The sequence below is a fragment of the Abramis brama genome, assembly GCF_963993115.1.
Source record: "Abramis brama genome assembly, chromosome: 14".
Taxonomy (NCBI): Eukaryota; Metazoa; Chordata; class Actinopteri; order Cypriniformes; family Leuciscidae; genus Abramis; species Abramis brama.
The window spans coordinates 37566002-37581001 of NC_139976.1; the positions used below are offsets into that span (position 1 = coordinate 37566002).

The 15000-nt window shown below is 40.0% G+C and overlaps 1 protein-coding gene across 1 annotated transcript in view; it reads right to left on the reverse strand.

The window, feature by feature from the left end:
* The window catches only part of LOC311096735 (arf-GAP with dual PH domain-containing protein 1), a 44485-nt gene that overhangs the window by 20064 nt on the left and 9421 nt on the right, over positions 1-15000 (reverse strand). Inside the window, exons 2-3 of the mRNA XM_084136062.1 lie at positions 9981-10111; positions 2293-2384 (exon numbers count right to left, since the gene is read on the reverse strand). Of these exons, the coding sequence (XP_083992188.1) occupies positions 2293-2384; positions 9981-10111 (223 nt within the window). The remainder of the gene's footprint in view (positions 1-2292; positions 2385-9980; positions 10112-15000) is intronic.

The window sequence follows — 15000 nt, forward strand, 5'->3', positions numbered from 1 at the left end:
AAGATTACGAAAGATCAGACAATTATTTCAAATAGTCCGAGAGTAAAATAAATCAGGTAATAGTGACTTTAGCTCTTGCAATTGTGTCTTATGTATGTTTTCACTAATTCTGTGATTTTATTTCACATTATTGCAAATTTATGTCTCACAACTGTGTTTTTACTGCTAGTGAATTTCACAAAATATTACATAAAAACGATGAAATAAACATGACATTTTAAGTCGATTTTTTTTTTAAATAAAACAAATCATTGTTTACAGTGTGCATCCTATAAAATAAATATCTTACAGTCAAAAAATTATTAAAATGTATGTATATATATATATATATATACAGTGCAATGCATAAGTGAATACACCCATGCTAAAGTTGACTAAAAAGAGGAATAAAAAATCATATTTTGGAAATTGAACTTAATGCCTTAATTTAAAAAATTAGGAAAAATCCAACCTTTTAGGACACCAATTTTCTTTGTGAATGAATAATGTATCGTAAATAAATAAATGTTCTTCCTTAAAATACATGGTGCATAAGTGAGTACACCCCTATGTTAAATTCCCATAGAGGCAGGCAGATTTTTATTTTTAAGTATTTAAAAAAAAAAAAAATTTAGGATACTATGCATCCTGATAAAGTTCCCTTGGCCTTTGGAATTAAAATAGCCCCACATCATCACATAGCCTTCACCATACCTAGAGATTGGCATGGAGTACTTTCCATAAGATCATCTCTCAATGCAAATCAAACTAGCTTTTAGGCTAACTGAAATAAAATCATGCCAATCTCTAGGTATGGTGAATGCTATGTGATGATGTGGGGCTATTTTAATTCCAAAGGCCAAGGGAACTTTATCAGGATGCATAGTATCCTAAAAAAAATAATAAAAAAAAACTTAAAAATAAAAATCTGCCTGCCTCTATGGGAATTTAACATAGGGGTGTACTCACTTATGCACCATGTATTTTAAGGAAGAACATTTATTTATTTACGATACATTATTCATTCACAAAGAAAATTGGTGTCCTTAAAGGTTGGATTTTTCCTAATTTTTTAAATTAAGGCATTAAGTTCAATTTCCAATTTTTTATTCCTCTTTTTAGTCAACTTTAGCATGGGTGTATTCACTTATGCATTGCACTGTATATATATATATATATATATATATATAACATTTGAATGAGGTCTTTATTCATTTTGTAAAAAAAAACTTTCTTTTTAAGCATAAACCTGAACTTAAATGTTTGTAGTTCATGAATGCTTTGGAAATACAGACCTGAAGTTTCGGGAGGGGGAGAGTGTAGAAGAGTTATAGAAGTTTAAGTTTACTTATTTTATATGCAAAACAGGAAATATGTTGTACTGTAAAATCAAAGTCATATGTCTAACTGAGTTATGTTGCAAATCTGAAGTTGATATCACAAAAACTGAGCCGCTAAAAGGCTTTAAAGTTCTATTTCAATAACGCAATGCTCAATTTCAAAGCGGTTTTCACAGGATGCATTTTGAGAGTTTAAGAATCAAATGAAACCCTAATGAATGATGATCACTAAAGTGATAAAGAGCCACTGTAGAGTTAGCAGACTGCATGTGAACAGAAGATTTCAGCATGTCGTGAAACAAACGCAACACACACAAACAGGAAGGAAGCGAACATCTACATCACTGTACCACATTCTCTCCAGCCATGTGAGAAAACACAGAGTGTGACACTGAAAACTCCCCACAATGATGCAGATGATGTCAGATGACCACAAGAAACAAACAGCACAAGAGTCTCAAAGCGGCATGCCTGTGTGTGTGTGTGTGTGTGTGTGTGTGAGAGAGTGCCCTCTACAGGGACCAGGGCCCTGTGTGTGTGTGTGTGTGTGTGTGTGTGTGTGTGTGTGTGTGTGTGTGTGTGTGTGTGTGTGTGTGTGTGTGTGTGTGTGAGAGTGCCCTCGACAGGGACCAGGGCCCTGTGTGTGGGTGTGTGTGTGTGTGTGTGTGTGTGTGTGTGTGAGAGTGCCCTCGACAGGGGCCTGTGTGTGTGTGTGTGTGTGTGTGTGTGTGTGTGTGTGTGTGTGTGTGAGAGTGCCCTCGACAGGGACCAGGGCCCTGTGTGTGGGTGTGTGTGTGTGTGTGTGTGTGTGTGTGTGTGTGTGTGTGTGAGAGTGCCCTCGACAGGGGCCTGTGTGTGGGTGTGTGTGTGTGTGTGTGTGTGTGTGTGTGTGTGTGTGTGTGTGTGTGTGTGTGTGTGTGTGTGTGTGTGAGTGGGGACCAGGGCCGGTGTGACTGTAGTGTTGGAGTCGTACCTGCAGTCTGTGAGCGAGGGACGGTGATAAAACGGAGGAACCTGCTGCTCGTATTTGGCCTTCGCTGCTTCATTCCCCACAGAGGAGATAAACTACAGAGAGAGAGAGAGAGAGAGAGAGAGAGAGAGAGAGAGAGAGAGAGAGAGAGAGAGAGAGAGAGAGAGAGAATGCATGCATGATTCACAGGCGCTTTAAAATGAGCTTTCATTTGTTAACCAGTGTTGGGTGTAACACAGCAGGATTTGAAATTTACTTTTTCAATCAACAGCCAATTTGGCTACAAAATGTTTTAAGTTACCGGCCATTCAGAACTTCTACTAGCCCAAAAAAGAAATGAACTAACGTTAGATTAACTATGTCACAGTATATATATATACAATATCACGCGAAGCGGAGCTTGAATCCTGAAGGGCTTGTATTTGCTATAACAACCGCCTAGCTCTACATTCTCTACATTATCCTGCTTATTACATGGCTACCTACCAAATAAATCAATAATTTGACACAAAATATTGATTTAAAAAGGAGTTTATTGATTTAAAAACGATTGTATTGCTTCCGCTAAAGAAAATAGTCCGTTCCGTCTCTACAGTTAGAATCCTGCGTCCATAGCAACGCTCTGTTTTTCATGGCAACGGTGTGTTATACTTGTAGTCCAGTCATTTTAAGCCAAAATGGGGGTCAACCTTGAAGGTCTGAATGGAACCCATTTCGGCTACCCATGAGCATTAATACACAGAGGCAGGAAGAAGTACTTTAAACCAGCCTTTATTAATTATTATTGCAGAGACTGGGTTTGGGGCTGGGTCTGTTTGACTGTTTCTGGGGGATGAGTCTGAGGGAAGAACAGGAGACAATGGTAAGTAAAATAAAAAGTGAATCCCCAGAAACAGTCCCACGGACCCAGCCCCAAACCCCATCTCTGCAATAATAATTAATAAAGGCTGGTTTAAAGTACTTCTTCCTGCCTCTATGTATTAATGCTCATGGGATGTGTAGCCTAAATGGGTTCCATTCAGACCTTCAAGGTTGACCCCCATTTTGGCTTAAAATGACTGGACTAGAAGTATAACACACCGTTGCCATGAATTGAAACATGAAACAGACCTTTTACTGTTATGTGTCAACAAGATTCAACAAGACATTTTCTCCTGGCTATACCCAATGTTTAGATCTGGTGTGTTATTTATGCAAATTAGCACATACATAATTAGATTATGCACTGTTTGTCCATGTTAACAAACAATTTCAAAAAACTTGTAATACATTTTTTGTTTGTCTTGATGTAAGTAATCAACTCAGTAATTTTCATGGTGATATCTAAAGGTTACATTTTTTACCCTATTCACGTGAGAAAAAGAATGAATAGGCGTGGCGTATTAATAGGCTATATTTGGGTCTTTTTCGAAACTTTCCCCTAATGGGATTCTTCGGGACTTTTTTTTTTTCTGGACATATTGAGGATACAAAATCAGTTGAGTTTGCTTCTGTTGCAATTTGTTCAACCTTTTTTCATAAAATGACTGGACTATAAGCAGCGGTCTATTATCAAGAAATAACAGACTCTACATTAGAATTCAGCCAAGCCATGTTATATATGAATCCATTGAATTCGCCTCAGAATTAATAACAGAATTAATGTTGAGAAACATTCCGATTCGGCGCAGAGTTCTCTGTTATAAAACACAGATATCTGATCACACAGCGCTGACGTGGAAACAAGAGAAGCACTTACAGAAGGCTTTCAGTCCACAAATCAGCGACATTCACCATGGGTTCAGGCTAATGTAGTAACTAACCATCACTATGGTCCTGTGACAGAACTGTGACAGCACTACACATCTTTATCCAGCACTGCAAAACTATAATATCATATATAAATGTTACTTTTAATGTGATGACCAACTCATTTTTTGCTCATCCTTCAAAGATTGAGTCCAACTGAAATCAAAATTGACCCTATTTACTTTGTTAGCGCATATTACTAGTCTTGTGGTGAACAATTAATCCGTGCAAGTTAAAACACAGAAAAAAATTGTTTGCCGTCATAATCTTTAATCAAAATCTGAAAAGTTACTTCCGGTCTGGAATGGCGTTCCTTCTCTGATGACGTAGGTTTGACGGCTTGGGTTGGCAAACGCTTAACCACTCCCCTCAAACCGTTAGTCTGTAACGAGCGAGAGATGGAGAGGAGGAGCGCTAGAGTAAAACCCTGCCCTCTGTTCAATATTCCCTTTCACTGGGAAATACCTCACAACACTGGAGAAAAGTCGTTTGCAACTTCCGGTTCACGTGGACTTTAAGATGTAGAAAAACTCTTATTTAAAAAAAAAATTCCATTGTAAACAGTAGGATGCTTATTGACTTATTTCACTCGTTTTGCTTTTTAAGTAATATTATGAATGATAATAATTAAAGTTAGGTTCATCTACACCCTAAATTAAGCTCAGTGCTTCGGTGCCGCTGCCCTCAGATGCTAGTCGGGAGCCTGTGAATTTTGTAATATCTGTATGTTAAATCTAGGCTATTTATTATTAAAGAATTTGTCAGTATTACAGTTATTTTGGGGGAAATTTGAATAATTGCATTGCAAGCTGATTTAAGCCCCTAAATTTTCTGCTTGCGCTCCTAAAATTTTCAGGCAGGGGCTACAGCGCTCCCAGTACTAAAAGTTAGTCTGGAGCCCTGTATATATATATATATATATATATTATACAATTTGTATTTCATACATAGATTCCTTATTCAAACAAAATCCTGTCATCCAGCATCTCCTCCCTTCCTCTTTCATCCACATCCTTTTCAGGATATATCAAAAAATGCTTTTTAATCTTTGCTTTTGCTTCAATGCAAATGAACGAGCGTGCCGTTATTTGTTGCGCAGTGACGTGTGTGTTCAAGTAAGCCAGATATGAGCAGATTCTGTGCAATATGCTGTATTTAAAGGGATCCTTCACCGATTAGCATTAAGCTTTTATCAGTAGAAACCCGGTGGTATTTTCGAGTGACCGTGCTTCCCTCCCTCATGTCCCCCTGAGACCAGAGATTTCTGTATTGTGTGTCTGGAAAAAAACCTCAGATGACACAAAAATGGTCATTTATCGTCATAGGGTGAAATATCCCTTCAATATTTCATGATGATCAGTATTTGCGCTAAATCTGCACGAACTTCCCCAAAGTGAGTAAACATAATAAGTAACATGCCAAATTGGCTCGTGATTTAACAGCGCTATCCGCCACTGGTGATTTTTACTCGCATTTCAAACCCTGTAACAAATTATAAAGTAACATGCATTATGTAATCAGATGTTTTTAATGTAACGAGTAAAGTAATGCATTACTTTATAAATGCACTGAGTTACTTTTTCTTTTTTAGTAATGTCCGTTACTTTTTAGTTAATTAATTTGCTTAAGGCGAGACACTACAGGTGAATGGGGTAAAATTTTAAAATAATAGATATCACCATGAAACTTCCTCAGCTGATTACTTCCACAAGTATATAAAAAAAAAATGTATTACAAGTTTTAGAAATTTGTATGTTTAATTATGCAAATTAGGCATTATCTCATTAAATATGCACGATTTTGCATATATTTTCAGTAGATAGATCTGAACATATGATAAAGCCAGGTGCAAAATTCTTTTTTCATTTTGTTTATACACAAGATGAAAATAAAAACTCAGAGGGATTTCAGGATATATGCTTTCATTGCCTAGGGAATCAAAATATACTGTCCATAGCCATAAAAAATTGATTTTCGCCATATTTTTTTAATTAAAATGTCACATAAATCAGGCCAGGAATGATTTATTAACAAATCCCTCTGAAAATATCTTCAGAATACTGCTAAGTGTATAACTGGAGAGTTTGGTGTACACAGGCTGAGATGTTTGTACTGGAGAATGACAAAAAACTCATTTTGAGAAAACGGCAGTTAAAGAGTTAAACAGCTCTAAATGAGAAATCGGCGTTAGCTTTAAATCCCCCTTTGGACATTCACGATTGGTTACTGATAGAAAGGAAATGCTCAAATTTGGGATAGCGTTGTGCAGGAGACTCAGAGCTTTACAACGATACCGGTCATGACAGACTTCAGTGAACAGACGGAGCTCGGCGTGTCGCGTTGGAATGCTAACTTCCTGGTAAATTTGGGAGAAACTTACTGCCGCAAGTAAACAAAATGTAATAAAATAAACATCTTAATGTATATTTTCAACGTTTTATTTATAGCAGCTTGAAAGAACACATAGTAAAGGAGTAAACTAGCCCAAAATCTCAAAACTGACCACTGCATGAAAATCGATGTTTTTGCCTGCCGTGTCTCGCCTTAAATACTGATTTAAAAAAAAAAAAAAAAATGGAAAAGACGAGTGTCACAGTGTCTGGTTTGTGTTCCCTAGGTAAACACTAGAGGTCCCCTTCCCTCACGGTGTCACTCACTCATGAACCACAATTCCCACAATCCTGTCTGTACTCATCACTGTTCATTGCACCCAGCTGTTCCCCATTATCATTGTTAGTTTTTGTGTGTATAAAAACCCTGTCTGTGCTAGTGTTTGTTACGGAGTCCTTGTTATGTATCACACCACTTCGGATGTCTTTTCTTGCCTGTTTCTTGTTTTGTTTCTTGTTTTGTTTCTTGTTTTGTTTCTTGTTTTGTTTCTTGTTTTGTTTCTTGTTTTGTTTCTTGTGTTGGATTGCCTTTTGGATTTTGACCTTTGCTTGGACTGGATTTATGAGTAATGGATTTCCCTTATTAAACTTACTGCAATTGGATCTACTTTTCCTCTGTTCTTGTGTGGATCGTGACAGAAGGACTCCGTCACCAAAGATCCAGCGGTATGTTTTCTGGTTTTTCTTCCCCAGCCATCGAGCGGGAGAGAAAGATTTGTTTTGAGGGAACCCGCCTAGTCATTTTCCGTGGGACCCGGGGAGGTCGCAGAGGAGTGAGTGGTCGTGAGAAGATCCAACATCACTCTCCACCATGGCCCCCCTTCGACCCTGGGCTCGTGAGGGACGGATCGGAGCCGCCGTCTCGCCATCACGGACGGAGAAGGGGGAGGAGGCACACGTCTGTCGATCCAGAGACTGTTCACGTCACGTCTGCCGAGCCTGTGTCTTCGGACAAAATGGCTGCTGAAACGTTATTGGATTATTTTTCTATGCTATCCAAGATCCTAGAGATTCCCAGGAGTGTTCATGTCACGTCTGTCGATCCAGAGACTGTTCACGTCACGTCTGTCGATCCAGAGACTGTTCACGTCGCTTCTGCCGATCCAGAGACTGTTCACGTCACGTCTACCGATCCAGAGACCGTTCACGTCACGTCTGTCGATCCAGAGACTGTTCACGTCGCTTCTGCCGATCCAGAGACTGTTCACGTCACGTCTACCGATCCAGAGACCGTTCACGTCACGTCTGTCGATCCAGAGACCGTTCACATCACGTCTACCGATCCAGAGACCGTTCACATCACGTCTACCGATCCAGAGACCGTTCACATCACGTCTACCGATCCAGAGACCGTTCACGTCACGTCTGCCGATCCAGAGACCGTTCACGTCACGTCTGCCGAGCCTGTGTCTTCGGACAAGATGGCCGCCGCCAAGCCTGTTCACGTCACGTCTGCCGAGCCTGTGTCTTCGGACAAGATGGCTGCCGCTGAGCCTGTGTCTTCGGACAAGATGGCCGCCGCCGAGCCGGCGTCTGTTCCTGAGCCGGTGGTGTCTGTTCCAGTTCCTGAGCCGGAGCCGGTGGTGTCTGTTCCTGAGCCGGTGGTGTCTGTTCCAGTTCCTGAGCCGGTGTCTGTTCCAGTTCCTGAGCCGAAGCCGGTGGTGTCTGTTCCTGAGCCGGTGGTGTCTGTTCCAGTTCCTGAGCCGGTGTCTGTTCTAGTTCCTGAGCCGGTGTCTGTTCTAGTTCCTGAGCCGGTGTCTGTTCCTGTGCCATGGCCGCCCGAGGGGTCGTCTCCGCCGTGGCCGCCCGATGGACTGTCTTCTCCGCCATGGGTGCCTGAGGGAAAGTCTCCACCCTGGCCGCCCGAGGGGAGGTCTCCGCCCGAGGGAAAGTCTCCACCCTGGCCGCCCGAGGGGAGGTCTCCGCCCGAGGGAAAGTCTCCGCCCTGGCTGCCCGATGGACTGACGTCTCCACCCTGGCCGCCCGAGGGGAGGTCTCCGCCCGAGGGAAAGTCTCCGCCCTGGCTGCCCGATGGACTGACGTCTCCACCCTGGCCGCCTGAGGGAGACTCTCCGCCCTGGCCGCCCGATGGACTGACGTTTCTGCCCTGGCCGTCTGCACAGCCTGCTCCGCCCTGGCCGCCCGATGGACTGTCATCTCCGCCCTGGCCACCCGATGGGCCGTCTGCTTCGCCTTGGCCGCCCAATGGACTGTCTGCTTCACCCTGGCCGCCGGCTAAGCCGTCACCCCCTGTTCCTATTCCCCTTCATGGACCTGGCCCCCCATCCCTCCCCCTGATCCTCCACCGTTCCACCTCCCTCCTGGACTCTTGTTTTGTTTTGTAGTGTTGTCTTGGAGCGTCTGGTAGCCGCTCCGTAGAGGGGGGGTTATGTCACAGTGTCTGGTTTGTGTTCCCTGGGTAAACACTAGAGGTCCCCTTCCCTCACGGTGTCACTCACTCATGAACCGCAATTCCCACAATCCTGTCTGTACTCATCACTGTTCATTGCACCCAGCTGTTCCCCATTATCATTGTTAGTTTTTGTGTGTATAAAAACCCTGTCTGTGCTAGTGTTTGTTACGGAGTCCTTGTTATGTATCACACCACTTCGGATGTCTGTTCTTGCCTGTTTCTTGTTTTGTTTCTTGTGTTGGATTGCCTTTTGGATTTTGACCTTTGCTTGGACTGGATTTATGAGTAACGGATTTCCCTTATTAAACTTACTGCAATTGGATCTACTTTTCCTCTGTTCTTGTGTGGATCGTGACAACGAGTCTTGGCCAGATGAGAAAAAGTAACACAAAAGTAACGTAAAAACACTACAAACTAACTAATACTAGTTACTTGTTTTAGGGAGTATCGCAATATTATAATGCCTTACTTTTAAAAGTAACTTTCCCCAACACTGGTCTTAACATTAGTTAAAGTTCATGCATTATTAAGATAAACAGTTGAATTACTTTTACTTTTACTAACTAACACGAACAAAGGTTAATAATAAATGCAGTAAAAATAGTGCATTAACTGATGTCAACAAATGAGACCTTACTGTAAATATTATATTTTCATATACACTTCTGACAGATTCTGAAGAACATGCAAATCTACAGTGAGATTTGCATGTTCTTCAGAATCTGTCAGAAGTGTATATGAAAATATAATATTTACAGTAAGGTCTATAAAAATGTTTGGCCCGTTTCATCATCGCCCGAGTGAAATCGGATCTGAGCATTAGTAAGCAATCCTAATTATTCAGAACTGTAATAATAGGCGTTTTTTAAATTGAATGCACCGTTTGCTTGTGCGCTTATCGATTATTCAGCGGTTTGATGGTTCTGTCAATCACGAGTCTGAAGATTATCACAAACGTCAGCTCTCTTCAGATCCCCAGGCTCATGTTGTGCACTAATGGCCCTCATCCTCACTCTCTCACGCAGGCCAAGAGCCAGTCAGGCAGTGTGTGTCTGGATCACTGCAGATCTGTGTTTCTGAGTAAACCTGCTGTTCCTCACCTCGATTTCTTTATCCTCAAACGCGTCCTGTTGCACAGACTTCACCCGGCTGAGACTGGGAATACCTCTGTGGATGAGTGAACATCCCTGACACACGAACACTCCGAGAGTCACCGACACCCAGTCCGGCTCTGAGGAACAACAGAGGAACAGCCTTTACAAAAACCTTTACTAATCAATTAGATGAAATATGAGTCAACAAGAGTCCAATTCTCACTATTAACTAGTTGCTTATTATCATGCATATTACTAGGATATTGACTGTAAAATAGTACGTATATTAATCTGCATGACCACATCCCTTAATCCTACAATACATAAACTTAACAAGTGCCTTATAACTATTAATAAGCAGTAATTATGAGTTTAGTCGTAGTTAATAGTGAGAATTGGATCGTAAAGTGTGACCATAATGTCCGGCCAGAAAGGATGTTGCACAATTTGTCGTGTTTCATTGCAATTATTATCACAAATAAAAAAACTGATTCCATGCACAACTACGCGATATGCTTACAAAATATTTTTTCATAATTTTTGAACGAAGGCCAGACATCACTTTTGGCCACTACTGCAGTAAAACGCACCATCTTAGATTCAGTAAATGCTATTTTTTGGAGCTGGGGAAGAAGATTAATAAGATTAATAGCGACACAAGACTCCACTATTGGAACATCATCACTCGCAAAAATATTTAGGCCTAAAATTTTTTTATTGCATATAAAATTTCGGTATCGCTTGAGTTTAGGGTCCAATTCTCACTATTAACTAGTTGCTTATTATCATGCATATTACTAGGATATTGGCTATTAGTACTTATAAAGCACATATTAATCTGCATGACCATATTCTACATCCCTTAATCCTACAACACTGTACCTAAACTTAACAACTACCTTACTAACTATTAATAAGCAGTAATTATAAGTTTATTAAGGCAAAAGTCGTAGTCAATAGTGAGAATTGGATCCTAAAGTGAACTAAAACTAAACTAAAGTGTGACCAAAATTTCCATCCATTTGGATTAGACTGTTTTAACATAAACAAACTAATAAACTTAACGTGATGAATATTTGTCAGTGTGTTTTACATAATCAATAACCAGGTTTATATATTCATCATCAATAAACCCAATTTGTTTTAATCTCTTACATTTTAACTAACTGAATATTGCTTGTTTCACAGCTAGCCATGCTCATACTCTTTAACTAAATACATTTTATTCCGGTAAAGTTCATTGCTAAAAAATAAATTTTCCACCATTATTTGTGCACCAATTTGCACTACACTGTAAAAATGATATGATCATTAAGTTGTGACAACATATGTTTTTACATTGCTTTAACTCATCAAAATAAGTTGAGCAATTTTCAACTTTTTTATGTTATACAAGATTCAACACATTTTTTAAGTCAGTTTAATGTATTAAAGTTGAAATAACTTAAATATCCAAGTTGATTGCACTTAAAAAAAAAAAATCAGTGTCGGTTGCACTAATTTTATCCTTGCATATTTTGGATAGTATGCAAATTAGCACACTGACAGATAGTAATATCATTGCTATACCATTTACTTTTAAAACATTTATCCATATGCAGTTGTTGGGACCGTTAGTGAAGGCCAAAATACTGATGACTGCAGAAAACAACTGGTTTAAAAGTAGGACTGTGTGTTTCTGTTCTTATCACGGTTAATGCTGAGGTCTAAGAGGCTTTATAAACTGCATGTACAAACCACAGAGGTTACTATAATAATTATACCGTTAGTCTACGCTGAAATGTCAAACACAAGCGAACCCACAAAAAGAGGGCGACAGAAAGTCACACATACACACCCTGTTTGATCACACAAACACACACTGACAGACTCTTCACACAACCACTCATTTGTGTCGCGATCTGTGTGAGTTTGACACACTTCAGGTGTGAGTGTTGCTAAACGCTGAGCTGTAAACCCTGAAGGCATGAGAGTTTCGGCTGTCGACTGACAAAACAGGCATGAACTGAAAGTCAGGTTTTTTGACTTCTTAAAGTGACACAATCCATGAGAAACTGTGAGTATCACACACTGCGTAGGATGAAACAGTGCAGTTATTGTTGGAAGGAGAAAGAGGGGCGATTGGAGAGACAGAGAGAAGGAGAGCGAGATACAGAGGCTTGTGACCAAATGAAATGGACTTTGTTTTGTCTTTTACCCACTTTGAGTTCTTGGCTGGCGTGTTATCTGATCGAGGTGTGGCTCTCTGCAACCAGAATACACACTTTTGTGCTCATAAAGTAACTCTTCATGTTATACAACACATACATGAGGACAAAAGCGCGGATTAATTATTATTCACAGTGATAATTTACTCGTTACAAACCTGTATGACTCTCTTTCTTTCGTGAAACACAAAATTAGACATTTTGAAGAATGTCCAGGTTGCTCTTTTACCATGCAATTTACTTGCAAGCTTCAAAACGGACACAAAAGCACCATAAAAGAGCAACTTTATTCACTATCAATAAATGAGGATCAAAGTTTTTCAAGCTGATGAACAATAAAAAACATTGACAGCCAATCAGAATGAATCCTGCTTTAAGGAGTTGAGCATTTAAAGATGACAAAACGGCATTGCGCTTATAATAAACCGATCGTTGTCGTCATGTTGGTGAGGATGCTAGTATAGTTATTAATTCAGTTATCTTTATAGTTATCGTTCTCAGTGTGAACAGGCTTTAAATCAGATTCATGCATAATTCAGATTCATGCATACCACTTTTGTGAAGCCGTCAACTGAATCAATGACACAAACCAGACTGAAAATAACCATTTCGGTAACACTTTACTTAAAGCCTATATAAGTATTTTTAATGCATTAATTATGCCTTGTTATGCACCATATAATGCATTGTACGATCTCATAAATTATTGTAACCACAGTTTTATAATGCTTTATTCATTGTTACACCTTTAGAAAGCATAATGCATTGAAACACGTGACAAAACAACCGATTTCAGATGCAACAAGCAATCTGCGAATATCATAATGCATTTTAACTTTGGTTATAATTATGCAAATATATAATGCATTATATACCTTTATATTGCATTATACATAAAGGTTACCAAAATTTCTTCTTTTGTGTTCCACAGAAAAAAAGTCATTATTTTTGGACAAACTAATCTTTGTTTTTATTTATTTCAGTCATTCGAATGTGCTTCACATGATCATTAACTGCACTAAACAAACCTCCAAATGTGTTTTGACTGTTCAGACACACACAGAAAACACATTTTGGACTGGTTTGTATCTGATTAGTGTCCGGTTGCATGAACTGCTCAGACTAGTCTTACAAGTTAGTCGTGTTATGTTTCATTCTTCAACACTGGTCATATGTCAGTTGCATAAAAAAGTAGATTGGTTTTGAATCTGAACAGTAAGACTGATTACCCAGTGACTAACCGCTAGTTGGCCAGTTATTAAGTCACAGTCTTAACATGATGACTATGTTTATGCAACTGTCCACAGATCGCGAGTGGAAAGATGTTAAAGCTAGTGTATTGATGGATGATTTGCATGTCTCAGATGGCAGTGCATTGCAACGCTCACTGAGAGAACAAAAGTGAGAAGGCGTGTATTGTGTGGTAGACCAGAGATTGAGTGCACTGGGTCAACGGCTATTCACTGCAAGAAGCATCTCTCAGACCACTGGTTTCTCAATATAGATTGTACGTGTTCAGTTATTCTGGGTACATGCCACATTTCTGAAAGATTTGATGTCGTCCTATATTTATATATATATGTGTGAGTGTGCATAAAGGCAAAAAGTGTTTGTGATGTGAGTGCAAAAGAGAGAAAGAGAGATCACAATCAGTATAGTCTAACTTGGCAAACAAAAATTAAATAAATAAAATCAATTATGATGAATGTGTAATGATGCAATGGATAATAAGTGATTCCTTTGATGCGTTTCACAATTTTTGTGAAGTTTATATCGCCCTGTGTTCATACAATGGACCGATATATTCTTCTCAGTCGTCTATAGTGTGTGTTGGGCATGCAGGGGACGACGCTTTTCATCCTATCTAAAAGAAAGGACGTTCTCAGTGAATCTATGCAACTTTTCTTCTACTTCGTCTATAATGTGGTGTCCCTCAGGGGTCAGTCTTAGGACCCTTGCTATTTTCACTGTGCATGCTTGCCCTGAGCTTTGTTTTTCAGAAATACAGCATATCTTATCAGTGTTACGCTGCGATTCACACTTCTATTTCCCAGTGAGCGTAGACAGGAATTGTTACATTTAAATTAACCGAAGTCTGTAAAGCATTTTGGGTCAACTTCTGTTGTTTTTAAAGGGATGGTTCGGAGTAAAATCAACCTAGGGTCCTTTGGGTCCATCAGCCGGATGGTTTAGTGCAGGCGCTAATGGATCCAAGGCTGTATCTGGTCAATTACCCCACTAATAATGCCCAGAATGGCACCAAACTTCTACAGTAGTACAAATAGGTTCTGTACTCATAAAACGAGGCATTGGAAAGTTTGTAAGTACATCAGGAGTTTATTTAAATAACACTTGCCTGATGGCTAATGCCACCGCTAACCCGGACGTCGACGTCACTTCAGTGGTTTGAGAAAATCCCGTAAAAGTCCTGCAGAAAGTGATGCATAAGGATGTAGTGTAACGACGAATTATAATTTTTCCGAAGTGTTGACAACTTAGTGTTAACTAATAACTGTTGTAAACTGGTACTACCAACAAAGGCCCTGTCCCAAATGGCACACTCCGGACTTGTGCACTTCCTCAGAGTCCACACTTTGGTGACGTCATGTAGTGCAGCCCTATAGGGCCCTTGGCGCGAGTCCACGAGGGCGCATTGAGAGGTATTTTTGGGACAGACTCGATCGGCACGCCGGAAATAACGGCCTGGTTGTTGTTGGACAGGATAAATCACATTTTTGCGCTCCGACGTCTTATCTCCATGTCCACTACACAGCCTGCTTTTACAGTTCTATACTTTGATATTGTGCATGACACCTGGG